Genomic DNA, 27,890 nt, shown 5'->3' with positions numbered 1-27,890 from the left:
CCACCATGATCATGTAATTTCTTGCAGCTCAGCAAAACTTGCAATGCAGTCTGACGTAAGAGGTAATCATCTTATACAACCGACAGCAATGAAGAAGTCTAGTACACTTTATTAATTCATCAACTCTGAGGAACTCTTAATAGATTAAGACCTACCTTTTCCAAACAAATCAAGTCAACACCTTGTTCTAAAATCTGATTGAATTTAGTTGACAGCTGACAGGAAGTACTAATGGACCCAAGCTTTTGCCTAGCAACACAATTCCATTGAAATGTCCTAAAACGGACCATTTTAGACAGAGGGTTAATACAGGCATATTCAGGCAGACAGTATGAGGAAAATAATGGGTTTTTTTAACATTAAAGCATGTAAACATGTTCTAGTAGAAACATAAAATACAAGTATGAACCTGAAAATGAGGACCTTTAATATCTCTTAGCCCAAACTCTATAGTAAGAACTCCATTGTATAGTTCTTGTGATTGACGCATCATTTTTATTTATATAGCCCAAAATTACAAATTTGTCTCAGCCTTACAATTTGTACAACATACTGTACGATAAACTTTAACAGGAAAATGAAGTGTGAAACTAGTTATAAGCAAACGACGTATTAAGTTCATGTTTTTTCTTTGCACTTGTCAACTAGTACGTTTCCGTGTTTTGTATTCGTACAGGATCCTTCTAAGAAAATTGTTATTTTGAAGTAATCAACAACTACAACTCATATTGGCTGCATGGCCACCAGGGCCCCTCAGTGTCCATGCCCCCATGCACTCCTCTTACATAATGCAAAAGCCACACACGGCTCCCGGCGCTTTACTCATCCAAATGAACAGATTATGTGTGCAGTCCGTGCAGGGCCAGTCATAAGTGGGCAGGGAGGTGGGGCGGATCCCTCAAACTGAGCGGACTTAAAGCTCCTGACAAAGCAGAGGAGGTGCTGCAGGATGTGACAGAGTTCAGATCTGAATCTCCGTGTGCAGGCTGAGCGAGCCCGGAGCTGTCCGAGGTGCTGAACAGCTGCTGCTGCTGCAGGATCATCATCATCATCATCACTCCGTGTTTCTCATTACACCTGTGACAACAGCCGGCAAGTAAGTTCTCTAATCTGATCATCCTCCAGTTTGTCATTGTGTGAACTTTTGTATGTAGTCAGTGTGGAGATGTGAATGTCATGTCATGCGTGGCCAGGGGGCTGCAGGCTATAACTTTGTGCTGTTGTGTAGCTTCATGTCACGTTAAATTGGAATAATGTGTAACATTGTTGGTTCACACTTCTGTGAGGAAATTCAAAAAAATTCAAAGCTTTAAAAGAAAGAAAAAATATTTAAATCTATCCCTTTTATATTAGACACGGGTGATCAAGTTACCTATCCTACTAATATGTCATATAATGGAGACAACTAGGCTACAGCATCACAATAAAACAGGCAATATTAATGAGCAAATCTTCACAATATAAAGACAGACTCACCGTCTGCATGATGTTTATCTTATGTACTGCTCTTTTCTAATACAGGGGAGTAGTTTAAAGTAAAGTTGGTTGAAATTGAAGTTCTATAAGGAGATAAATGAATAAAATCCTCTGCTTCTTCCACTTTCTTTTAATAGCAGCAATTCTTTGAATCTTTGAATTCGTTTCTGTGATCAAGAAATCGTATTGCTTTTTACCACAAGAATAAACTCAAACTAGAGAAAGTCTGTGGGGTGATATACGGATGACTACTAGCAAGGATTAAAAAAAAAGGTGGAGGCAACAGTATTGTGTTGCATGAGGCTATTCATCTAACATTTTTAGATACCATATAATCAGAAAAGTCAGATGACAGAGAGCTCACTGCTTCAACTGTACATATTTAGCTTTGTTTAGCCTGGCAGTCCTACATTCAGGGTTTATTTTAGACAACGTAATTTTTTCACCCTTTTTATTTGGAGAAGTCCTTGACATTTCAAAGCTGCTGTCATAATCCACAGGTATAAATGGGAGGTATTATGGCCACGAGGGACGCCATATGTCACTGCATGTGCTCTGTCCTCAGAAATCATCAGCATGGCTGTTTGAGTCTTTCGTAAATCTACTTTTGACTCTATTTTATTGCCGTTTTTAAATGCAAAACTGTGCTTCTGTGACATTTGTCCACATTTTCCTTCCAATCTGGGGCCCAGAGCAGCTAAAAATATCCTTTTTTCATTTATAATCAGATGTGGTCAGGCACCACAGTGTGATTTATCTGCAGCTTAGGAACCAAAGCAGGTCTCTCCATGATGATCGATGAGCCATGAAATTGATGTTGCTCATTCTTTTATATTCTTTAAAGCTGTATTTGTTTTTCTCCTCAGTGCGACCAGGTTTCCATCCACTGTGGTGTTTGTATATCATGATGACCTTGGGTAACCTGCACAGACCTTATGAAAGCCCATCTTTAATGGTGCCCTTGTGAATAAAAACAAGTTTGTAATATAAAAAAAGTGTTTTGTTTGACTTCCTGACTTTTGAAGCAGGTCGACCATGGGATAAAAAAAAAAGTAGGACGGAGGTTATTCAATGTAACCCTCCCTATATTCTGCCAATGCAGCATAAAGTAAACTGTCAAGTAGAGTTGCAGTGAGTAGCAAAAAATGTTGGATGTGTTGCGTAACTCTCTGTATAAGTATATCTGACTGGGCAGATACTCAAAAAAATTGAAAATCAAGTCTTGTATCATTTTCTTTCATGTTTTCTGATAGCTGATAAAATTCAGTCACATCCTTAAACTATAAAATTGCATGAAAAACAAGGTTATGCAGTCTTTTATGGAAAATATTATGAGTTGTAGAGTTAATTAAACAACATCATTGTTCAACTACTATTTTCTAGTTTTCATTAACAGCCTTGTTCTGAGTGGTTTCCACTTACTGACTAATGTGTTGTCCTGTCGTGTAAACTTTGTTCCTACTTCATGGCTCTCTATTGACTATTGAGTCTTGTTCATTTAGCTTCCTTCTATACACACCGCTACTTGAACTGTCCGGCCCGATGTAACACACAGGCCATTTGATAATTGATACTGAGGCAGGCAGTTTCTTTCATTATGTCTTCAAGTCCCCTATTAAAGCTTTGCTTGGCCCCATAAGGCCCATCATCCGGAGAGCAGGGGAGCTATCAACGTGTCTTTGCTTGGATCGGCGGGGTGGTAAGGAGGAAGATGAAGCCTCCTGGAATAGAATCTGCTGACTGGGGAGTGCACCTACAGCAGGAAATGTCTCTCCACTCCACGGCCCATTAAAGAGCCTACGGAGAGTGTTTCTGTGCAAGAGTGCAACAACTCTCTGAGGGTTTCCTCCACATGATTTTCTTCCGTCATCAGTGTCTGATTTATTTATCTTGTACTATATGCTGTATCTGAGTTCAGGAGAGGGGTAGTGCTTCTGCCTTGTGTCAGTTATTTTAAAGATTAGAAAGTCAGACAAGGTATGTAATAACAGCTTTAAAGTGAGACTGGGCTACCGCTGGGTTTGGGCCCCCTGAAAACACCTCACCCTGGGCCCTGAAACAGTAAAAATCTATAATCCTTGACATGTTCCAGGGCCCCTGTCGAGCCCTGAACCCCCTGAATCAATCAGACTTTTCCCTCCATTCAGCACCTCTGCATGCTGCAAACTCACTCACTCACGTTGCGTCTTATCTTTGTTTTTTTCCCCCTCAGGTATCTTGATGAGTGAATCCCCAAATGAAGACGCTCCTGGTGACTCAAGATATAAAAATAGACTCGCTAAATCAACAACTCGCTGCAACACGGTCAAACCGTTCGAGTGATTCTATACGAAAAACCTTCGCTGGAGCACCACAACGCGGATCATTTACAACCTGCGAGCACTTTGATTGATCGATGGAACATCTTCACCCACTTGACTGAGATTTATACTTAACTTGGTAATCACAATAAATAGCCTTCGAGGGCCGCTATTGGATGACACTTAAAATATTGACAAGTAACCTGAAGTCTGCGTGGAGATTTGAAGTTGAAGTCGTGACCTCGGCTTCTCTTGAGAGCTTTCTCCTATGAGGGAGAAAGAGAGAGGGCCGGTTAAATCTAATTAAACCTCACTGAGCATGTCTCAGCTTGCTGCTCGGCTCACCAGAGGGCTTATTCATTTGCACTACTGATTTGCCCCGTGTTATTTCTGCTGGAACGACTTCTTTGCCCTGTTGCTTGCGGGAGACCCTGTGGTTGAGTTCAATCTGCCAGATTTCCCTATGTGATCTCCTTCATGGTTTAGAAATCACACTCACTAACAAAGATGACCCTGCAGAGCCATGCCGCTCCTCAGAGCTTCTGATTGCAAAATAAAACGTACACAGTAACGATTTCAACCTACAAAACATTCCTTCACTTCCAAGATGAGTGACACAAACTACGGGGTTGTGGACTATGATCTCTCCTCTCCTGCTCCGCCCGGGTTCCCCAGGGCCCCGACGGTGCTGCAGCCCATGCCGGGGCACCCCGAGCAGGGGACGGCCCTGTGTTTCGTCGGCCTCCTGGTGCTGCTGCTGCTCTTTCTCGTCGTTCGCTGCGTCCGTATCTTATTAGACCCCTACAGCAGCATGCCGGCCTCATCGTGGACGGACCATAAGGAGGGGCTGGACAGAGGACAGTTTGATTATGCACTGGTGTGAAGATGAGGGGTGATCGGAAGATGAGGAGAGGGATGAATTTGGAGATTTGTAAAGGTTCTTTTGAGGGACTTTTGATGGATGATGTTAGTTCCTTGCCCTGCTAAAAGCTTCCATTTCCAAAGTGAATGAAAGAAACAACGGTAAGTTTGTTGTTTGTTGGAGTACTGCAATGCAAGATGTAGAAATAACAGCATAAAACACATTAAACAGTATCTGTATAAGGATTCAAAAGCGAAAAAGAGCAGATGCGCCAGAAGTCCTGCATCTATTTCAATTCCCAGTAATTAATGTATTATTGGAGACTAATGGTGTGTATGATGTCAGACTGCAGCTTTAAGAGTGACAAACACCGCAGGAAGACAGCGATCAGTAACACAGCATTACGTTAGGACTCCTGTTTGTCATGTCATTTTGTAATTCTATAATGTTTTTACAAATCCCAGGGCTGCATTATAAATAGAGAACAGAGCTGCTGCAGCAAGAGAGGTCCTGATTAAATAAAAGAGAACTCAAATGGGTTTACTGCAGACATAGAAGTCATTTAGACAGAACTAATACGCATTGTTACAGCAGATTTAAAGCAAGACTGTCAACTTTATACGTTGATTTATTGTTAAAATGTTTTTGGAAGTGCAACAATTTAGAAGATGTCATAGTTTCTCTCAAACTAGAAACCTTTTTTTTTAATGTGAACTATGCTGGATATTGTGAAGCATTTGTACCACCTCTAACGTGATCCTCAGGTATAATGATTTCTAACTAACCAAAGCTTCTATAATTCAAGGGAATCTCTTAAATCGCCTCCTTTAATTGAGCTTTAGCTGCTATTTGTGTCACTCTGTGTTCTTTGAAAAAGTCCCTGTGTCCTAAATTTCAATCTATCTCGCTATAAAAGCTGATGTTTATAATACATAACGGTTAATACAAGATATTTTATTTGGGGTTTTGCTATTTCATGTCGCCATCCCTTTAAGAGGCTTATGAGGCTCAGTGCAGAGGGTCACGCGCTGACTCAATATGTGTCATATAAAGTTATGATTATGAAATGCATGTACACCAATTTCCTCCCCCTAATCCTATTTGCCTTTAGGCCCCGTCCAGCGCACCAGCCAAATCTGTTCAACAGTGCCTGTAGGAATATGAGAAAAGCTAATATCTATTTCGTACTAATTTTACTGCTCCTTTTGTAATATTGTTTTTGCCCTTATTATACTGTAAAATCCTCTCTTTATAAATAAAGTTTAGTATTGATATATTACTGATTTGTTAAAAAGTTGATTTGTTTCATTAATGATGACCAAAAGATTTGTTTATCAATACCAAACTATTGTATATGGTCCAATGTAGTCCGATGTAGACTCTTGCTGGTAAAAATTAGATATTTTCCTAATGTTTCTTTAAAGTGGCATTCAGTTTTTTTTAATGAAATAAAAAGCTTTTGTCTTTTCTTGATTTGAGAAAGTTTCATCACTTAACAGTCATGCAGTACACACGCACATATACACACATACACACGCAGAAACACGGCACACTAACAACCATAAACTTTTACTTGAGCAAACGCTGTCCTCACTGCTGCCCTACAATCAATATAAGCAAGATTTAGAGCAAATGAAATCAATCGAATAATCAATTGGAGGCTCGTAAACAGACAGAATCAGTTAATTTACGAGGATCGGCCCTGTTAGAGTCAGATCACCTCCCCAAGATTAAATATATCCCTGCGCTGAGTGACTTAGATCCTCATCACAGCACTCTGCTTGTTTGGGTGAGAGAAACAAACAAATCCGCAGCAACATTTTTCAAAATATCCACACCAGTCATCACAAAAAGAATAGCAAAAGCACTAAACAACAATAGTGATTTAGGGGACTCCTGTATCAATGACAGTGGTATTCCTCCCAAATCATTAATAAATGCTGATTCAGTTGTAGTTATACAGTATTAAAGTGCATTTCCTGAATGCATCTTCATTTGGGTTTTTTTTTCAGCAGGATTTTCCCATATTTCAATTTTCAACTTTTTTCTTTGTGGTAGATCTCCCTGGCTCTCACTCAGGAACTTCTGATTAGCTGTGACCTCTTCTGGATACTTTTAGAACTACAAGTGTAAATCCACTGATCACTGAGGGATCAATCAGTACTCAAACGTGCTTTTACACTATGAGGAAACACATGAGAAAAGTTTTTTTTGGTAAAACTCATTCAAATCTACTTTTAAGAAAATTATTTTTTAATAAAAATATGGGAAAAATGTAAAGATTAGTGCATATAGGGAATGGGAATTTCGACGTCACCGACAGCAAGTCGGACAATTTTGGAGAATCGAGGGTAAGAATGCCATTCTGCTGCCTGTTTAATGCAAGTGTCAAAAAATAACACAAAACACTGCACAGTGAATAAGATTCACAAGTCGAATTGTAGTATGTATAGTATACAGTCAGACACCAAAGTAGGCTAACGTTATGGGTTTCATTTTGCAAGATACCGGTAGATTAAATATGCATGATTAGCCAACGTTTTTTTTAGTATTCCGTTTGCATAACATTAGCTAGCTTATCTTAGTCCAGGTGATTGTGTAGTTGGCATTTGGCTTGTAGATCTGAATGTCCTGTGCCTACCCGTTTGTAAATTGGACATCGGCCTCCAAAGATTTACATATTTTGAACTGCTGACAGGTGAAACATATCAGTGACCGTAATGGGTGGAAAAATGTCAAGGTCCACCTAGTTCGTCCACTCTTTCGCACGTACTTTATACATTTCTGATGAACGATTGACAGATGAATAGACCGGTAATACAGTATATAATGACAGTCTACCGTAGCTCCATATGCTACCCTACAAAAATGACGGCGCACCCCAGAATGTACCGCGATTCCCATTCCCTAATGGATACATGTATACAATCCCTTACTCAAAAGTCATTACGCTGACTAAATGATGAACTATATACATAGAGTCTAATATACGTAGAGTCTAATTCCACAGTAAATTGATTTGAGAGTTGTTCTGGTATATTAGCTACTGAGTATCTTACTATTTAAAGGTGCTAAATGCAAGATTAGGAGCGTTTCTATGCCTCCGCACGGTTATCAACATGGCGACGGCTAAGCCACCGGCTCATAGCTAACGGTGTTAACCTGAGGGGGAACAAGGGGATGGGTGCTACGCTTAAGCAACAGCGCCATTGGTCTGGACGGCGTTATCAGCTGTAACCGCCGTGTGAGAGCTAACCAGTGGGGCATGCTCACAAGCACGAACATGCACTAAAAGCATGTGTGCCCGGATATGTCAATAAAGCAAGGAGAAGCTCGGATTACAACACACACAGAGGAAGAGCGACTTCCTTCTCTGCTCAGGTAGACATTACTCCTCTATATCTTTACATAGCAAAAAGTTGTTTGCTGCTATATTAATGCTGTACTCAGCTAAGACAGAAAAAAGGGTAAAGATTATACCTGCTAAAAATCCGCATGTTAGCATTGTCATTGTGAACATGTTATGTTGTGAACATGCAAATGGTAGCATGCAAATGCTAGCAGTAAGTCAGGGCAAGTTATCTGGGGTCATAAACCTGGCACAAACAGAGCACAGCCAGACTAACTGGACTAAAACAGCCCTTTTCAGTTTACAATTCATCAGTCTCCAACAGATGGTTGGAAGCAGAGTGTAACACCCCCACCCTCATTAGTCCGGCAATTAACAGGACAGATTTTGCTTCAGTGGGTCCTGACAACCTACTTCCTGATAAAACAACAAAGGCACTCAGTTCCCATCACCCTCTCACATGCACACACACTTGTGAATATACACACAGATATGCAAATAAGGCTGGATCACAGATAAAACACGACTTCAGGCCTGACATGAGTGGCAGAAACTATTCTGTGTTAGCACACTGGATGTGACACTTCTAATATGTCACAATATTACTGTGAGGGTGAGATTGGGGGTGTAACTCAATATTAATGTTACTAGTAATACTACTCTATTTATTATCATTTAGTTGTTTAGCATAAAAGACATAAAAAAGTCCTCTGTACCTTCGTTTTGAGTAAAAAGTCTGTTACTGTAAAGGCTGGTGTTGCTGGCTCAGCTGATTTGATTACCACTCACTCACTCTCCTATGTTTACATACAGACGTTAGACACCTGTGTGTCTGTCTCAGTTCATGCATGCACAGACAAGGCAGGTGCACACAGTATGCAAATACCTTCCTGAATCTGGACAGGGTCCTTTTCTGGTAGTCTGACTCCATCCCACAGAAATTCACGGAAACACATTTACACACACACACACACACAGACACACACACAAACATCAACAGAAGAGCCCACATCCACACACATAATGTTTTTATGTTGTAGACATACACAAACTCTCTTTCCCTTTGCTACACTATCTCCCAGTAAGTCCTTTAAACACATTTATCATCAACTTTACGTCAACATTACTGAATAACACACCAATGCTTTACACATAACACAGCTGTGGTCCTGACTGCTGAGGATGACGGAAAAAAAAGGACAGTAGTGATGCTTATCAGCAGACAGTCTGCTTATCTCCATCCAATAATACAATACTATCAGCGGAGAGTGTTGAAGAGGAGGATGGTGTGAGGACTGGAGTTTGTGTTGGCATGGGTTGAGGAGAAGTGTGTGTGTTTGTGTGTGTTTTAAGGGAGAGTTTGTTTTATAACAGTCAAACACAATGCCCTGCGAATGTAGTCAGAGCAAAGTTTGTATGCTCAACACCCGGGCAATGCACACAAACTTGGTGAGATGTGTTTACCTTTAAACTATGAAGTCCTGGAAGTGTCCTGGATTGTTTCTATGGGTGTCATCAGCTGCTTCCCCAGAGCATGGTAACCCAGGAGACGTCTGCCATTATTAGCGTGACCTACAATGGAGTATAAGGAAACGTAATAAGATATACTTGGAATTTCCTATTCAAGATGTGCCAAGCATTAATTGTTTTCTATAGAGTACAGTTTCTGGTAGAATATAAGGAAATGTAATGAGGTTAAGCAGCAAAAAAAAGCAGCAATTACAAGTTGATACTAAATGCTTAAACGTAGCATAACAACAGCACCAGTAGAGAAGGGTCATGATGAAGTCAGTGTCAGATAGCTACACAGCAACAAGTTTGCTAACCTGATAGTACCAGACCAAGTGAAGAAGCAACAATAAAACTTCTTTAGTGGATTTAATTGAACCAGATTGCATTTTTATTTGATCATGAATTCAACTTTTTAATTGTAAAATGTTATTTCTTCTCTCAAAATACCATAATATCACTGCTGTTATAAAGTTTCACATCTATCAATAAACTGTTCATCTGTCAAATTTTTCAAAAGTCGCTTAAAGGGTCATTTAATTGCTGTTTTGTAATTGCTTTTCCCCATGTTGTCCATGTATCTGTTTTTTATGGTTTATTTTATTTTTTCCCACTCACAATGTTGTTTGGTTACGATTGCCCAGAAATCTTTATAGATATTTAAATCAATATCCTCCTCACAAACACCAACCATACACTACCACGCAACACACACACACACACAAACACACACTCACACACTTGTCTTTTTTGATATATTTACTGTATTGTTATTGTTGTTATTATATATATCTTGTCCTAATTGTTTGTTATCACTATTATGTAGTCATATTATTTCTTTATATTAATCTTGTCTCTAGATGGAGGCTTCAGATAAGCCCAGTATGTTTTGCCTCTTCCTGAACTCTATATTATTCATTTATTTGTTTTGTTATGTTGTATAGTCTTAAATTGTGCAAAATAAAGAAAAAAAAAAGAAGTTAGTTAGCTAACTGTTTAGATAACTTGTAGAAACCTATCTCAATATTATCAGTTAAAAGGTTACATATAACGCTTAAAGCATTTCAGTTTTTATGAGACATTAAGACTGTAGCCTACAGCAGTGCTACCTTTAGTCGCCCATGCTGGGTTAATGGGTTAATGAGGTTGTGAAGTGAACCGTCGCTGTGAGCAGGACACGCCCCTTTCTGTCTTATTAGCTGCTCAACCATCAAGCTACATCCTCCTGTTAGACAAACACCGGAAGCCTTCAGAATAAAGGTACACCTGAGTTACACCTTCGCGAGCAATTACTGTAGATTGGCTGCACAGAACTGTGGAGTAACATGGGTTGAAATTAATTCAACTGTTGTTGTTTTGGTGCCTTAAAGCAAGTTTATAATAGTTTATAATAGTTTATAATAAGCAAACACTACAGCTAGGATAACTGAAGGCTGTATTATATTTACAATGTTCTCGTTTAAGCAGGTCTGTGTATGTGGGATGTATAGTATTACCACTAATCTTGAAAGCTATTTGTATTTAAGATAAGTATTTTATTGATACTAAGGGGATAAATTTAGCATTACAGCACAAGAAACAGTTCAGAGAAGTAAGCGGTAAAAGGATAGTAGAAAAAATGTATATACAGATGTAAGATAAATCAACGTTAGAAAACTATTGTATAAACCATATGTTACTCAAAACCAGTGTGCAAAAATGTAATGTATAGTGTATTTGTATATATATTTAGGGGTGTCAATCGATTAAAATGTTTAATTGTGAATAATCCCACATTTTTTATCTGTTCAAAATGTACCTTAAAAGGGTCGATTTGTCAAGTATTTAATACTCTTATCAACATGGGAGGGGGCAAATATGCTGCTTCATGCAAATGTATGTATATATTTATTACTGGAAATCAATTAACAACACAAAACAATGACAAATATTGTCCAGAAACCCTCACAGGTACTGCATTTAGCACAAAAAAATAAGTTTATAAATTACTTTTATTGTGAAATAAGCAGCATCTTCCCTTCACCGTGCCTAACTTGACACCTGAGAGGTGATGACTGAACGACTCGCTTATTCTGTGGTGAATTCGTTAGGGATACAGCCACATAAAAGACTGAAACACCGATTATCATAGTGGATTTTATTTCTTTTTGCCCTCAGGATTGATCAGCTCATTTGCATAAAGGTGCCTCCAGGTGAGTCAATTCTTTCAACAGTTTAACTACAACTTGGTGTGTTTCACTGTGGATATGATAATGAATAGTGTACTTCTAGCTGGTTTTCAACAAAACAGGTATATGACGTCTCAATATGCTTGTAGTACTCTTTCAGTTGAATTTATGGGTTTTATTCTGGTATTTATAATATAGTCTACTATTATTTTAGGGCCTTTTTTTTGTTTCACAGCTTTGTAAACTACATGGATAGTTGTTATATGTCATTATTGACTGACTGAGTAATATCCCCAATGGATGTTAAACTTAATGTATTATTTGTAGCTTTGATTAACAGTTAAAAACACCTAAAACTACAACAAATTTGCACACTCTGCTAATGTATATAGTATGTTATCTTGTGTTTATACTTTATTTTATATGTTATTGTAATAGTTTGGTATATTTATTGTGTATACTAATATATTCTTTATATTGTTTATTCTATAGATATATATCTCTAGTGTTGATGTGTATATTTACTGTGTATTTTACTGTCCCTGTGCAATGCCTGGATAACGTGCTACTGTAACACAATAATTTCCCTATTAGTGATGAATAAAGTACATCTATATATGTATTAATTAATTTATGATAGTATCAATATTTTGATGGCATTTTTGTAGTTGAGGCAGAGACAGGTATCAGACGTGACAAATATTACACTATGTTGTCCATAAGCTCTCAAGATGTTTATACAACAGCAGTAGTGATAGAAGTACTCCTTATTTTAACTCTCTCACGTGCCACCATACCTACCTACTGTACACACACACACACACACGCACACACACACACACACACACACACACACACACACACACACACACACACACACACACACACACACACACACACAACAACAATAGAGTTAGAGGCCTCTGAAGTCTCACTTTACTCACTGCTTACTGAAATCCCAGTGCCAGATGTCCCATATTGGGTTTACCTGGATGAAATCAATTTTTAGTTGTGCTGAGGCTTAACTATGTGGGAACCTCTGTTTTAAACATCATCTCCACCATGTTTACTTTTTCTTCTTCGCCTCTGTGTCTGGCAGAATGGACCTGCTACCTGACGTATGGAGGCAGGACTACTGGCTTCCTACAGGTGTGACCTGGAGAGATGTGGAGCAGCTGGCTGACTCTGACCGACCACTACCCCTCGACCTCCTCATAGCTCTGCCCCTTGCACTGGGCTTTGTCGCCCTGCGCTACGTGTTCGAGAGGTAAACACACCTGATCTCTTTGTTCTGTAAAGATCTGGGTGGTGTGTTTGGGATACTGTAGTAGGCTTTACAGGAAGACAATTAAACACTTATCCTGCCCGACCTGAAATAAAACCTACAGCTCTCTGTTCAGAAACACAATCGTCTGAGGGTTTTTTTGACAGTTGAAAACGCCCCTATTATTTGACTTTGTTGACATTCAGCATTTCCAGCGTGAGGGTGAGTGAGCAGGTGTTTTTGCAGAGCAGGCATTGTTATCATCAGGATAAAAGATGCCTTTGGGGACTAGAAAGAAAGAGTAGGAGAAATATTCTTGCCTAAATGGACGATTTTCAATGAAAGTTATTTAAAATTATAGCTGTAAACCAAATTCTGTTTGCATTAAAAGCTTTTCCTTCATCTGATGCTTTTAGTTTTTTTACTTTATTTCCAAGATATAAGATCTAGAAACTATAGGTAGTTGCATACATATAGGTGCAGTGAGCTTGTTTGGAGTGCATAACAAGCCTCGTAGGCATTTTTACACACATACACAGATAGTCTTGAGGGGTTTTGATTGGTTGATTACATCCCCAGAGTGTTCACTGTTGTAACATTCACAGGAGTGAAGAGTCAGTGGAATCAAATGGCTCGTTAAAGCCAATTAAAATGTCATTGTTATTCCTATACTATGCTACTTCATTCTGTTGTATTCTGTTTTTTCATAATTACTATATTAGGTATTATATTTATGTTATTTTTCACATTATGCTTGGTCATATTCATTTTTCATACTCTCTTATAAATATATAAGGCCTGTCAAATTTACCGCGATAATAATGCGTTAATGCAAATTAGTTTTAACGCCACTAATTTCTTTAACACATTAATGTAATTGATCTTTCGGAGGTTGTAGCAGGCTCAGTTTTAAAACTAGAGTTAATACTGCTACCATATGAAACTAGAAAACCTAAGGAATCCAAAGGGGACCCTTGACCTCTGACCTCCAGATACTGTATGTGAATGAAAATGGGTTCTATGGGTACCCACGAGTCTCCCCTTTACAGACATGCCCACTTTATGATAATCACATGCAGTTTGAGGCAAGTCATAGTCAAGTCAGCACACTGACAGACAGCTGTTGTTGCCTGTTGTTTGCCATGTTATGATTTACGCGTATTTTTTGTATTAAATGCAGTACCTGTGAGGGTTTCTGGACAATATCTGTCATTGTTTTGTGTTATTAATTGATTTCCAATAATAAATATATACATATATTTGCATAATGCAGCATTATTTGCCCACTCCCATGTTGATAAGTGTATTAAATATTTGACAAATCTCCCTTTAAGGTACATTTTGAACGGATACAAAATTTTATATTAATTTGAGATTAATCATGATTAAATATTTTAATTGATTGACACCTCTAAATGTATATACAAATACACTATACATTACATTTTTGCACACTGGTTTTGAGTAACATATGGTATATACAGTAGTTTTCTAACGTTGATTTATTTGATATCTGTATATACATTTTTTTCTACTTAAATGTATCCTTTTACCACTTACTTCTCTGGACTGGTTCTTGTGCTGTAATGCTAAATTTCTCCCCTTGGAATCAATAAAATACTTATCTTATCTTAAATAGAAATAGCTTACAAGCTTAGTGGTAATACTATACACACACACACACACACACACACACACCTGCTTGAACAAGTACATTGTATATATAGTACAGCCTTCAGTTATCCCAGTTGTAGTGTTTGCTTATTGCAGTGGGTATGGCTAAACAAATAGAGTGCGGGTAAACAACTGCAGGCCCACAGTGGGTGTTACCAGCAGATCATCATTTGTGTAAACTGTCTTTTGTTGCCTCCAGGTTTTTTGCCCCACCCATGGGCAGATGTTTGGGGGTGAAGAATAGATTACAGGTGACTGCCGCCCCCTCCCCGAAGCTGGAGTCGTTTTACACCCAGAGGAGCAGACAGCCGACACAGGTTAGTCTGAAAAGGCCTCAGCATGCATGCAGTTCAACTCAATTTGTAGTACGTTTTTATGTCATCCAGAGGAAGTTGGAAAAGGATTAAGACGATGGGTTTTTAAATTTCTCAAATGCTCATTTTAAGCATGTGCTTCCTCTTGTTAGTTTGTTGCTGGGATCATGTTCAGTGTGGAAAGCAAAGAGGAACATGTTGTGATGGTAACACATCCTTGTTCCTGGGAAACCTCTCTTGGGGGAAAATGTACAGTAGTCAAATTCATTCATTGTTCTTTCTCAGCTTTTTGATAAACTAGAAATGCTTCTGGATAATTATTACTCATTTATTTCTCTCTATGTATATACAACATACTAACAAAGAATATAAAAAGGCTTTAAAGCAGCACACAACCCAATTTAATTAATCCCAGCAGGCTTGTTTGTTTAATACCTGCAGATGATCATTAATCTGCTTCAGGAGACATAAACTGCACTTATTCAGCTAACACTTTTATATTTTGCAACGACACTTTGGGAGTAACTTAACACCAGTGTCCTTTTAGTAGAGAGTGAAGTTGAGATGATTTCTCTGCCTCTATCTGTTTCTTCCTTTTGTCATTTCCTCCTTTATACTCAGTATTACTTTCTGCTCTCCATCCCTCTCCATTTCATCGATTTCTCCCTTCCACTGTTGTTTCAGAGTGAAATTGTTAGTCTGATGTTGCTGTGTGGCAAATCCCAGAGGCAGATTGAGACCTGGTTCAGACTTCGCAGGAACCAAGACAGGCCCTGTCAAACCAAAAAGTTTGGTGAAGCTGCGTAAGTGCTCTCTCTCTCCACAACCCTTTCATTGTTAACTTTACAGATTACTTCCCTCAAGAACACTTCTGTGACTGCAAAATAGAACATGCGTCCAAGCTATGTATATTAATTTGTAGCCTTGTCTACATTTTAAAGCGCCTTTTGTGTCAATGTTCAACATTTCTGATCTCAAGTGTTTTATTTTGCAGTTGGAGGTTTTTTTTCTACCTCACAGCCTTTGTGGCTGGACTGGCCTGTTTGATTGATGTGAGTATGAGTTTTAAAAAATATCTTTAAAGTTTTATATCTTTAAAGGGACTATTTGTAACTTCTTACACGTATAAATCAATCCGGGTCGGTGTCCCATGTGTGCTCGCGTGTGGCTACGCTGTTCAGACTCAGACTCCAACACAAACTACACGGAAGCACCAAAACCGCAAAGTTATATCTAGTGAAGCCCGTCTTGCAAAACAGTGTTGGCCGCGGTCGGAGGACGCGGGGGAGACTGTAGCTTTGGTCTCCAGGGCCGGAGTCTCTGCTGTACTCTGCTCCTCTGCCTGCCTGCACTCACACACCGTGCTCGTTCTCGCTCTTTCGCTCCACCTCACGTGCATGCGCGCACACTACACACTGCAGAAGAGTTATAGCTCTGAGAATATCTAGTGAACGTACAGTGGACGTTTGTGCAGAAATAAATGCTGCAGCTCCTCCAGACCAACAGAGGTTTCCCGTGTCTTGTTAAGTGACGGGCTCCGCAGCGCGATACATTATCGTCTCCAACCAAAACTCCGGTGTCTCCCCTGTTCCCTCCGGCCGAGGTCGGGAAGCTGAAGCAGGAAAAGTAAACACTAGGATCAGCAGTGATTCATGGAGAGACCTTCGTCTGGTCAGCTAACATTACTGCCAAGCAGGTGAAAAATAGAGTGATACTGTGGTTTTAGCTGACGTGTGTCGCCTCACTGTTTTGAGCGATTCGCTCGTTCATGTCGAGCATGTAGAGTGAGCACAAGCGCGAGCCCGAACAACAGGACGCTGACTTTTGTTGACCTAACGGTCACAGGTGTTGCTGTTAACAAGCATTTCTGATTCTAACAAACAGTCCCTTTAAAACTGTCTTTATCTTTTCTTTAAAGAGACCATGGTTCTGGGACTGCAGGGAATGTTGGAGGCAATATCCAATTCAGGTGAAAATAACATCATCTCACCGCCTATATTAAAACATTGGGAGGAAAGTCTTCTTTTATGTGGAATCTGTTAACTGTGATCATCAGCTTTTCAGGGTAAATCTGAGTTTGAAGGAAAAGAGATTACATCTATTTTTAAGAGGAAATGTAAAACAAGCACAATATGGTGAACTAATCTTGTTCCTCATTCATATTACTGAGAACAATTAATATTCTGTCTCACTTTAATATAGATTCAATTACTCATCCTTTGGGTAAATAAATTGAGGAATGCCATGGTTAGGAAGCAAAAAACAATCATGTTGTGTTTTATTTCTATATTTTATTAATATTTTTCCCTCCTGCCATTTAAATCTGATGCTATCAAGCTTGCTATGAAAAATGGTTTATAATATTGATATTTAACTCTGTGTTTCTGCATCTAGAGCAACTCTGCCCTCAAAATATACTAATAATAAAACTTCATTTTAGGGCTGCTCGTAATGTTTATTTTCATTATCTATTAATCTGCCGATTTTCTTGATTCAAAAACCCAAAGATATTCAGTTTCATTGTAAAAGTGTCAACATAGCAGAGGATGGTTTCGATCCATCGACCTCTGGGTTATGGGCCCAGCACGCTTCCGCTGCGCCACTCTGCTACACATCTCAGCTGGGACTCCAGCCAATCAATGTTTTAGGAGGCCAGTGCCTTATCCATTAGGCCTCTGTGGCTGCTGGGAAGCCACCGCAGTCAGTGACAGTAACACTAATCCATTCTGAGTTAATCTTCTTCTATATTTGTGAGAAGTAAAATCAGGGAATCATGAAAGCGTTCATTTCCTGCATGATGTTGTTCATTGTAGCATTCAATGCAGACTAAAAACGTCACAAATAGGTGAAAATGCCTTCTACAGTTTCACAAAGGCCAAGGAGACATCTTCAAATGTTTTGTTTTGTCCAACCAGTAGTCCAAAACCTAAAGATACTCAGATCACAGAAGACTAAGAAAGGTAGAACTAGCCAAATTTGGGCTTTTTTTTTTAAAAGATGACTTAATCGATTATCAAAATAGTTGCCGAATAATGTTATGTTGATCAACTAATCGATTAATCCACTAATATTGAATAATGCTTGTCTGCAGCCCATGGAGAGAGCTCATTACTGGTACTACATGCTAGAGTTGGGGTTTTATGGCTCGTTGCTTCTCCGGATCTCTGTGGACATCAAGAGGAAGGTAAGGACCTCAACATTTGTTCATTGATAAAAGTTACACAACGGATTTGCCCTTTAGAGGAGGGCATAAGTGAAGGTATTGGCCTAAAGTTTGCTTCATATTTGATGGCTTGTACTTCTGCTTTAATGACACATGGTATAAGTGACTATACAAATTTACAAATTGTTCTGTTGACATACGAAGGTCATTTTGTTTCACTGAGTAGATACTCAACATATGTTTGTATTGCCAGGATTTTAAAGAACAAGTGATCCACCATTTGGCCACCATCTTCCTGCTCAGTTTCTCCTACTGCGCCAACTACATTCGCATCGGCACCTTGGTCATGCTGCTTCACGACTCCTCTGACATCCTACTCGAGGTGATCTCACATACTCTCACACTATCATGCTGCTTTCATGAAACGTTGGTGGGACTCAAAAAGAGCAACTCGTACGATAAGTGTCCCATGTCGTCTATTCAGGCTCTGGGGGCGTAACCAAGCAGGCACATGGGACCTTACAAGTACAATTAATCTCTTTAGGGCATGTCACCATAGATTCACTTCCACGTTGCCCATTTGTCTTCCTCTGTGTAGCCCTACAAACTACAGTCAGACATTCACTCTGTGCTTGATGTTGTTATTAGAAATGAAGTATTTAGTCTGAGCAGGCAGATCCTGTGACTGAGGCCTGATAGCTAACGGCAAAGACAACAATAAAGACATACCCCTTGTTGGAGACATATTTTCCTGTCTACCTATTATTGTAATCCCCAATCTTTGCTCATTAACTCTATATGCCTGATGCTTAACTAATGTTTTGTTTAGTGTGGTGACTTCGCTTTACATATAGCTTCAATTCTTTTTTTTATTTTGATCAATACAATCATTTCTATTTTCGCAGTCTGCCAAGATGTTCAACTATGGCACTGGCTGGAGGAAAACTTGTGACGCGCTGTTTGTTGTTTTTGCTGTGGCCTTCCTTGTGACTCGTCTGGTGATTTTCCCCAGCAAGTAAGGTTTACTCGTGAGATGTTTTGAAAATTTGTTGATAAAAAAATGCTGAACTACTTGATGCATCACAGGTGACTTGTAAAGTCTGTTGTCAGACACGCTTTTTTCAATGTTACTTTTATTATTCGATTACTCACAGAATCCTCCACACAACCCTGGTGCTGTCCATGGAGGTGTTTGAACCTTTTCCCGGCTACTACTTTTTCAACGTCCTGCTGATGGTGCTGCAGGCTCTTCACATCTTCTGGGCTGGCTTAATCTTGCGTATGGTGTATAAGTTCCTGAAAGGGAAGGTGAGAATCAGCAATGAAATCAACCATAGGGCATCTCTGACTAATATTTCTAATGTAGCTTTCATATGGAAAGACATGTGGAGTCAATTCATAAATCAACATCCAAGATTAGACCATAGACTGTATATAAGAAGAGGACTATACACCCATTGGTTTGTGGACTGCCGTTTTGAAGCCTTGAGATCGGCATTTTGGCTGTCGCCATCTTGGTTTTTGGCCGTCGCCATCTTGTTTTTTTTGCAACCAGAAATGACAAGAGGGCGGAGCTACCAAAATGTTACAATTAACTTTCATGAACAGAAAACACACTGTGAAAGGGTTAAAGTAGTAAGACGAAAAACGTGGTAGCAACCTGTCAATCACAAGGTAGCCACTTCCTAAAGCATCCCCTGCTTTATGGTCTATTTGACTCTAAATGGGACCATAATTTACTAAATAAACATCATGCTGTATTGAAGAACGCTTGAAACTAGAGATTGAGACCATAAACTCATGTTTACAATGTTTACTGAGGTAATAAATCAAGTGAGAAGTAGGGTCATTTTCGCATTGACTTCTATACAATCAGACTTCTTTTTGCAACCAGAGGAGTCGCCCCCTGCTGGCTGTTAAAAAGAATGCAAGTTTAAGGCACTTCCACTTTAGCTTCACTTCTCAGACCTGGAGGTTGCCCACTTAATTAGACGATAGTTCCTCAGCTTTGTCATACATGTTAAACGCCTTATCTGCTTCTGTCTCCAGCTGGAAAAAGATGAACGCAGTGATGAAGAGAGCGAGGTTGAAGAGGAAGAGGATGATAAAGGAGGAGAGGAAAATGTGGATCAAGGAGATTATTGTTGGGAGAGAAGTAAAGACACCCTAAACTCTAAACTGTCTATGCTGACCAACAGTTGTGTCCTTAACAACTTGACCAACCACAGGGCATCTGTAGCCGACAGGATGCGTAAAGCTCAGTAAAGTCTTGATGATTTTTTTACATAAAGTTGCATTTTTTTTTTATCCCAAAATGAAAACAGCCATGGTTTACATATTGAGTGATATATAGATTACCCTCTTTACTACAGTCCCCGTATGCTGATGTCACCGTACTTCACGATTAATGGAGAGTGAAATTAGTCATCATTAGTCATTATAAAAGTCTGACATAGCAGAGGATAGTTTCGATCTATCGACCTCTGGGTTATGGGCCCAGCACGCTTCCGCTGCGCCACTCTGCTACGCACCCCAGATGGGACTCGAACCCACAATCCCTGGCTTAGGAGGCCAGTGCCTTATCCATTAGGCCACTGGGGCTGATACTTCCACCATGGGGGCCGCTGTCGACATCATCATAGTAACACAAGCACTGTAATCCTTTTTAAGTTACTTTTTCTATGCACAGGGATGGTAGTCGTAGTAGTAAAATCAGGGAATCATGAAAGTGTTCAGTGCCTGCCTGATGTTTCTCTTCATTGTAGCCGACGCTGCAGACTGTTTACACTGTTTGTCATACAGCACGTTCTCAAAGCACATGTTTGTAAACAAAAAAGAGATTGTAACTAAGATATAGCACAATAGCGAAACAAAAGATGGCAACTTAGATGGATAGCTGATGTAAGACCCAGTATAGTCAGAAGAAGTGGTTGTTAAATATTGTAAAACAAATAATTAAATTGTTACACAACATGCAGTAGACATTTAAAAGCAGGAAATAAAGTCATACATTTACTCTTTCTGAGTATGTCTCTTGTGATGATTTAAGACAATGAAATAGTTTTGAAATGTGATCCAGTACCCTAGACCATGGACCCCCATTTGATAAGATTTTGTCCCAGGGTCTCACATTTGATAGGATTTTTGCTTTTAAATGTTTGATTTCAGAAGGTGTATGAAACCCATGACCAAAACAGTCATACATTCTGTCATTGTGTTACTTATTGATTGACTTATAGGGAAAATAAATTATTCCCTTTTTGACTGGGGACCCCCTTGAACTCCCTCAAGGACCTTTGTGGGTCCCCGGGCCCCACTTTGAAAACCACTGTTAAATCATAGTTATATTTGATTCATTGTTTTAGAATAATAACTCTTGAGGCTCTACCTTTAATTCCTTACTGTTAACCTGTTCATATTTATGATCCATAACGCTAACCTGTTTTTTGGCATTGCATATATTGTATATATATATTTTGGATTTGCACCTTATTGTTATTGTTATTTTTATATTTGCACTCTGTCCTACTTTGTACTGCAACTGCTGCACAGCAATAAATAAAGTTCCATCTTATCACAGACTGAAATCCTGCTGTATAGCTTCGTCTGTACCACATTGCCATCTGGTGGCTCACACCAGGATGCCACTACAGGCTGGGTACCGGTGTTATGTTGAATTCTGTTCTCCATTTGAATAGTGTTTCCCATCCGTCAGGTTTAGGTAGGGGGAAACACATATCGAGTGGAAAGTGGAAACAATACTCGACACTACACCTGTGCTCTCCTGAAATGTTATAGATACGAAACTAATAGTATCAAAGATGATGTAATTGATTGAGATAACTTATTTGTTTGATGAAATATAGCAAAATACGCTATATGGTCAGTGTATCTTTTGGTCATTCGATTTTCCTTTCACAAACGGATATTAAAAAAACAAAAATGAGTGGTTATTGGATTTTCGTTTTAAAGGGACTGTTTGTAACTTTTTAAGCGTATAAATGTAGCGGGTCGGCACACATGCGCGTTTGCATATGCGCGCTCGCGTGTGGCCGGAGCCTCGTCTCCGCTGCCTGCTCTCCTTCACTCAGACAGAGTGCGCGTCCTCGCTGTCTCGCTCCACCTCTAGACGTGAACGCGCGCTCACTACACACTGCAGAAGAGTTAGTTTAGCTCTGAGAATATCTAGTGAATGTAGAGTGGACGTTTGTGCAGAAATAAATGCTGCAGCTCCTCCAGACCAACAGAGGTTTTCCGTGTCTTGTGAAGTGACGGGGCTCCTCAACGAGTTATGTTATCGTCTCGTTACCGACCGGGTGCCGGTGTCTTCGGCTGCCGGCTGCGGTCGGGAGGCGATAACGTAACTCGTTGAGGAGCCCCGCTGCTGAAGCCTGCAGGAAAATCCAACACTAGGATCAGCATTGATTCATGGAGAGACCTTCGTCTTGTCAGCTAACATTACTGCCAAGCAGCTGAAATATAGAGTGATATTGTGGTTTTAGCTGACGTCTGTCGCTTCACTGTTTTGAGCGATGCTCGTTCATGTCTATGTAGAGCGAGCAAGCGCGAGCTCGACGCTGACTTTCGTTGATTTCAAGGCCACAGGTGTCGCTGTTAAGCAGCATTTCTGAATCTTACAAATAGTCCCTTTAAAATACAAAAAAATCAAATCAAAATACAAGACGTTTTTCTTTATTGGGATCAAAAAGGGGATGAACTAAACTTAAAAAACGGTTTGATTTTCATTTACTATTTAAAAAAAACCCAAAATAAAATCACTAGAAGACAGAAACGAAAAAAACGCCCCGTTTTTTTATATTCTGTTGCCATTTACAAAGTAAGAGCGCTTATGAGGACGGTGCTATATGAGAGAAAAATAAGCACTATGCTGCTATGTAACTGAAGGTGATTGACATGGATCAGTACGTCGTTTTTGAAACATTAAGAGAGTGTGTCTCAGGGAAGAAGACATGTCACAGCACTGTCCTCATACGCGCTCTTACCTTGTATTTCGATTTAATTTTTTGTATTTTAAAACGAAAATCAAATAACCATTCATTTGTTTTTTTTTAATATACGTTTGTGAAAGGAAAATCGAATGACCAAAAGATACACTGACCCTATATAATATGAATGAGGGTGGAGCCCCTCCCAATCAATCACATCATCAGTTCTCTTCACGGCTCCTCCTCCAGACATCTTAATAGCTGTTGCCATGGTGATGACCTGAGATGGAGCTATTTTGAGAGTTAATTTGCTGGCCTTTCGTTAGAAGTGAGTTTTATCCAAAATTGTTATTATATGTGATGTGAAACTAATTAAAATGTACTCTTTGTTCGCATCAAGTGGTTTATGTCAAGCTAGAGTTAAATATTGACTGGGAATATTAACTTGTCGCATTAGCTAACTAACTAACTAAAGTGAGGCAGGAGGTTTCAGCCTTAACTAAACTAGCGTTAGCAGTTTTCTGACAGTCTGTGGTGAGATATATAAAGTTCATCGTTTAACATTAGGTCACGTGTAACGGTACTTACCCTCTACCCGCATTTCCTTGCTTCTTGTTAGCTGTTATATTGTAATGTCTTGTATGTTTGTATCTGTATCTGTGTGTCGGAGCTGCCACAAGATGGCGCTACTGCACCGGTTATTAACGTGTCTGCTGATAGGTCCTAATGGGATGTACACAGTATATACAGTATAGTGTAGTATAAATCTATAGGAGTGAAGTGCTTGCATGGTTGTCTCTGTGGCGCAATCGGTTAGCGCGTTCGGCTGTTAACCGAAAGGTTGGTGGTTCGAGCCCACCCAGGGACGACGTCTTTTTCTCTATCTTCTTTTTCTTAAATGACATATATATATATTCCCACATTTTATTACAGTGTAAGGGGATTCTGAGAGCACTCGTATGAACGTGTATCGTGTAAACACAGCAGATCGTTGCTACCGCCAATAACTACATGTCAGCACCTGTGATCTACACACCTCATCCTTCTCCTCCTGGGCAGATGTGCCAGATACAACTGGAAGAGCTTGTTTCCCTTCCTAAGCACAGTTCCTGTTTTTTTCTCTCTCATGGCTTTTAGTGTGATTTCTATTTGTTTTTTGGCTTATCTTAGTCTGACTGACACATTTTCTGTCTCCTTTCTAGTGAGCAAAGATGCAGATTTTTGTGAAAACGCTGACGGGTAAAACCATCACCCTCGACAGTGACACCATCGACAATGTGAAAGCCAAAATCCAAGACAAGGAAGGTACTCTTTAGTGTGAGCACATGTGAGAGGAAAAACTTAAAAAAAAGATAATTGTTCCTATAGATCATTAACAGGGTGATGATGCATGTTGTTTAATATATTGTGTCATCAGCTAGGATGACAGATTTTGTTGGTACAAATTTCATGGTAATTAGGTGATAATTATTAAGTAACCTATTTTACCTCAACATGTATTGAAATTACATTATTATAAACATTATTTAATAATTATATCCCGCTATTTCCCAATAGCTGGTAAGTTATTTAATACATTTCCAGGAAAAGAATACAAAGTTAAATTATATGCTTTATTTCCATGTCTGTTGATAAATAGATGATAATTAGCAAATAACTTATTTGAAATTTCTTTAAAAAACTCCCTGAATCATTACATTAGCTACCAGGTTACATTTGTGTAAACAATAAGTCACACAATGGTGAGATTTGAGCCTGATCAGAAGTGTCTTCTATTAGTTTTGTTTTTTCCACCTCCGATGAAGAGAAGCTGCTTCTCAAGCCTCAGGGCCCTATTTTAACCATTATATGCTATTTTGGCATATAATTATTAAATCATGTTTATAATAAAGTAATCTTTGATAAATTTTGAGGTAAATATTAGGTTAATTTTGGCAGTAATTCCAAAGAAATTTCAAATAGGTTACCTGCTTATTATCACCTAATTACCATGAAATTTGCAGACCTGTAAAAAGAAGTGTTACCGTTTTTTTTTAAATTTTCCTACATGCACAAATTCCTGTGTAATTCTATAATTTCTCACTCTTACTGGAGTTAGATAGATAAAAATATATCTTTTCTGATAAAAAAAAATCAGTTAATTTCCCAAACTTTGTGTGTTGCTGCCTCTTATTGAGATTTCTAGAAAAAAGAAAATTGTCTGACTGAGTTGACCTTGCTGCTCTGGTTATCATTAATCTGTCAGACATTTGAGCAGTCTGGTAAATTTGATCAAACGGTCATTGACCTCCGATGAACAAATCACTAATAATAAAAAAATATGTACCCCTTTTTCCCATATTCTCCCATTTTCCCTTTTGCTTTTCTCCGTCCTTACATATTATCATTAAATAGACTACAGTGTAGCGTCACAGTTTCAATAAAAAATTTATAAACAACCCACTCTATTCAATATGATCTAGTACTTTCTGTTAACAGAAACAGGAAACAATTTCAAATCAAATCAAATTGTGTTTTTATAAAATGGCTAAATGGTTTCAGATTGCTTCATAAACCCCAAATTTACCTCTGATTGTATATCTGTTTTCTTTAATCTGTCATTTTGTAATATACACATCAATAAACCTTAAACTTATCACACCAAATAAAATGTAGGAAGGCATCCCATCATTACAAATATTAAGGATACTATTAGTGTATCTTTTTCATGTAAGAGAAGTTAAATTAGAGCACATGGTGTACGATGACAGCTGTAACCGTTAAAAATGACTTTCTATGCCTGACAGTTTTGACTGTTTTCCAGGTATCCCCCCAGATCAGCAACGTCTCATCTTTGCTGGAAAGCAGCTGGAGGATGGACGCACCCTGTCAGACTACAACATCCAGAAGGGTACGTTTAGACTCCCACAGTGCCGAACCATCACTAATGTTATAAGGTAAGAGAGAGGTGGTGAATCATGATTATTATATATGATTTCTTTTCTTCCACAGAGTCCACCCTCCACCTTGTCCTGCGTCTGAGAGGGGGCATCATCGAGCCCTCTATGAGAATGCTGGCTCAGAAGTACAACTGTGACAAAATGATCTGCCGCAAGTATGTAAACAAACCCAGCACAGTGTCACATTGGTGAGATTGTCTCAGAGGTAGAGGAGAATCACCCAAAGCTGCCAGCTTAAAAACATTTGGTAACACTTCATTTAACAGGTCCACAAATTTCATGGTAATTAGGTGATAATTAGCAAGTAAGCTATTTGAAATTTCTTTGGAATTACTAACAAATTACCCCAATATTGACCTCAAAATGTATCGAAAATTACTTTATTTACATTACATTATTTAATAATTATATGCTAAAATAGCATATAATCATTAAAATAGGGCCCCTAGGCTTGAGAAGCAGCTGTGCGCTGCTCTTCATCAGAGGTGGAAAACCAAAACTAATAGAAGACACCTCTGATCAGGAACAAATCTCACCATTGTGTGACTTAATGTCTATACAACCTGGTAGCTAATGTAATGATTCAGGGAGTTTTTTTAAAAGAAATTTCAAATAAGTTATTTTCTAATTATTATTTATTCATCAGCAGACATGGAAATGAAGCATATTAATTAACTTTGTGTTCTTTTCCTGGAAATGTATTAAATAAATTAACAGCTATTGGGAAATAGCGGAATATAATTATTAAATAATGTTTATAATAAAGTAATTTTTAAATACATTTTCAGGTAAATATGATGGTAATTTGGCAGTAATTCCAAATAAATTTCAAATAGGTTACTTGCTAATTACCTGTAAAATGAAGTGTTACCAAAAAGTTCATATATTTCATATATAAACTTCATCAAATGTGAAATTTCTTACTAGTTCTGTAACAACTCCTTACATATCCTTTGGTGTAAACCTGCCTAACCAGCAGTTCTCAAACTGTGGGATGAATGGGAGTTGGTGTTCTTGGCCTAACCATGTAATCACATAGTAGATCTGTTGGTGGAGTTCAAGTAGTAGTTAGTGTGCATTGTTCCAGGTACAGTTTAATTAGTGGGTCATTAAGGCCTAGCCTAAACCATTAAGTCATTTAAACTGTAGCCTAATGAAACCGGTTGGAGGAAAGGTGGAGATGGAAAGACTGAACAAAGTGATTATAAAAGAGAAGAAATAAATGTAGTCATTGAAACATTAGTTGGTGAGAGTGACAGGATGATGATGGTTATTCTATTGCTCCTCTCGTGCTCAGGTGCTACGCTCGTTTACATCCACGTGCCGTCAACTGCCGCAAGAGGAAGTGCGGACACACCAACCACATCAGACCCAAGAAGAAGCTGAAGTAGACAGCTGGAATCAATAATATCAATAAAACATTTGATTGATTGATTGATTGATGGTTGATAGTTTTCTTCAGAATATTTTTTTGTGTGACTGCATCAAATCAAATTCAGACCAGTGGACGTGTTCTGTGGGTACAGATGCAATCAAAAGACAGCAGATTGACACGTTTCTGTCACATTATAAAACTGAAGTCATAGATGATGACACACAGAAACCAAACATTATGGGTTGGTGTATCTACGTGTGCAGTATAAACCTGGGAAGGCTTAAAGGTGGAGAGAGACTGGTGTCCATAGTGTGTTAAATCATATTGAGGAGCACTAAAGTAAACTATATTGATCTAGTTGTCTATTGAAACTATTTAAAGATGATTAAGTGTCATTAATCAATACTTTATCACATTTTCAGTTTGCAGACGTGATGACAGGTGGGCGCTGCCAGCTGTCTGTTGTATGACAGAGCAGTAAATAGGATCACATTGGATCTGATTTGTAAAGATGTAAAATGTTCACAAAAAATAGCATAATAAATGTTGGT

General features: G+C 38.8%; 3 protein-coding genes, 1 long non-coding RNA gene and 3 other non-coding genes across 7 annotated transcripts in view; 4 read left to right on the top strand and 3 right to left on the bottom strand.

Annotated features, from left to right (window-relative positions):
- Window positions 1-23,751, bottom strand: part of LOC141776990 (uncharacterized) — a 31,317-nt gene extending 7,566 nt beyond the window's left edge. Inside the window, exons 1-4 of the long non-coding RNA XR_012595825.1 lie at window positions 23,614-23,751; window positions 23,199-23,305; window positions 19,232-19,375; window positions 9,452-9,559 (exon numbers count right to left, since the gene is read on the bottom strand). This is a non-coding gene — a long non-coding RNA (uncharacterized LOC141776990). The remainder of the gene's footprint in view (window positions 1-9,451; window positions 9,560-19,231; window positions 19,376-23,198; window positions 23,306-23,613) is intronic.
- On the top strand, window positions 868-6,068 carry ctxn1 (cortexin 1). Its single transcript, XM_074649732.1, has 2 exons — window positions 868-1,096; window positions 3,689-6,068. Exon 2 carries the CDS (start codon window positions 4,384-4,386, stop codon window positions 4,657-4,659), a length of 276 nt encoding a protein of 91 aa, XP_074505833.1. The 5' UTR covers window positions 868-1,096; window positions 3,689-4,383; the 3' UTR covers window positions 4,660-6,068.
- Window positions 11,544-21,793, top strand: LOC141776984 (ceramide synthase 2-like). Its single transcript, XM_074650889.1, has 11 exons — window positions 11,544-11,688; window positions 12,764-12,931; window positions 14,802-14,919; window positions 15,601-15,719; window positions 15,911-15,968; window positions 16,835-16,885; window positions 18,008-18,100; window positions 18,333-18,461; window positions 18,985-19,094; window positions 19,234-19,387; window positions 20,129-21,793. The coding sequence occupies exons 2-11, from the start codon at window positions 12,765-12,767 to the stop codon at window positions 20,342-20,344; spliced, it is 1,215 nt and encodes a 404-aa protein (XP_074506990.1). The 5' UTR covers window positions 11,544-11,688; window position 12,764; the 3' UTR covers window positions 20,345-21,793.
- trnam-cau (transfer RNA methionine (anticodon CAU)) lies at window positions 17,454-17,525 on the bottom strand. Its single transcript has one exon. It is a non-coding gene; the product is annotated as a tRNA-Met (tRNA).
- trnar-ccu (transfer RNA arginine (anticodon CCU)) lies at window positions 20,608-20,680 on the bottom strand. The gene has a single exon. It is a non-coding gene; the product is annotated as a tRNA-Arg (tRNA).
- A 68-nt stretch (window positions 23,752-23,819) lies between the features above and the next one.
- trnan-guu (transfer RNA asparagine (anticodon GUU)) lies at window positions 23,820-23,893 on the top strand. Its single transcript has one exon. It is a non-coding gene; the product is annotated as a tRNA-Asn (tRNA).
- A 302-nt stretch (window positions 23,894-24,195) lies between these two features.
- Window positions 24,196-27,417, top strand: LOC141776989 (ubiquitin-ribosomal protein eL40 fusion protein-like). The gene is made up of 4 exons (XM_074650894.1): window positions 24,196-24,330; window positions 25,829-25,915; window positions 26,017-26,119; window positions 27,262-27,417. Exons 1-4 carry the CDS (start codon window positions 24,237-24,239, stop codon window positions 27,353-27,355), a joined length of 378 nt encoding a protein of 125 aa, XP_074506995.1. The 5' UTR covers window positions 24,196-24,236; the 3' UTR covers window positions 27,356-27,417.
- Window positions 27,418-27,890: the final 473 nt, after the last annotated feature.

The sequence above is a fragment of the Sebastes fasciatus genome, chromosome 11 (assembly GCF_043250625.1).
Source record: "Sebastes fasciatus isolate fSebFas1 chromosome 11, fSebFas1.pri, whole genome shotgun sequence".
NCBI classification, from domain to species: Eukaryota; Metazoa; Chordata; class Actinopteri; order Perciformes; family Sebastidae; genus Sebastes; species Sebastes fasciatus.
This window is presented reverse-complemented; position numbering and strand designations above follow the sequence as displayed.

Bases quoted from the DNA above. Each gene is read 5' to 3' on its own strand.
- ctxn1 (XM_074649732.1), top strand. From the start codon at position 4,384: ATGAGTGACACAAACTACGGGGTTGTGGACTATGATCTCTCCTCTCCT.
- LOC141776984 (XM_074650889.1), top strand. From the start codon at position 12,765: ATGGACCTGCTACCTGACGTATGGAGGCAGGACTACTGGCTTCCTACA. The intron at 12,932-14,801 runs GTAAACACACCT...TGTTGCCTCCAG, and splicing joins CTGCGCTACGTGTTCGAGAG to GTTTTTTGCCCCACCCATGG. The intron at 15,720-15,910 runs GTAAGTGCTCTC...TTTATTTTGCAG, and splicing joins AAAAAGTTTGGTGAAGCTGC to TTGGAGGTTTTTTTTCTACC.
- LOC141776989 (XM_074650894.1), top strand. From the start codon at position 24,237: ATGCAGATTTTTGTGAAAACGCTGACGGGTAAAACCATCACCCTCGAC. The intron at 24,331-25,828 runs GTACTCTTTAGT...ACTGTTTTCCAG, and splicing joins CAAAATCCAAGACAAGGAAG to GTATCCCCCCAGATCAGCAA. The intron at 25,916-26,016 runs GTACGTTTAGAC...TTTCTTCCACAG, and splicing joins AGACTACAACATCCAGAAGG to AGTCCACCCTCCACCTTGTC.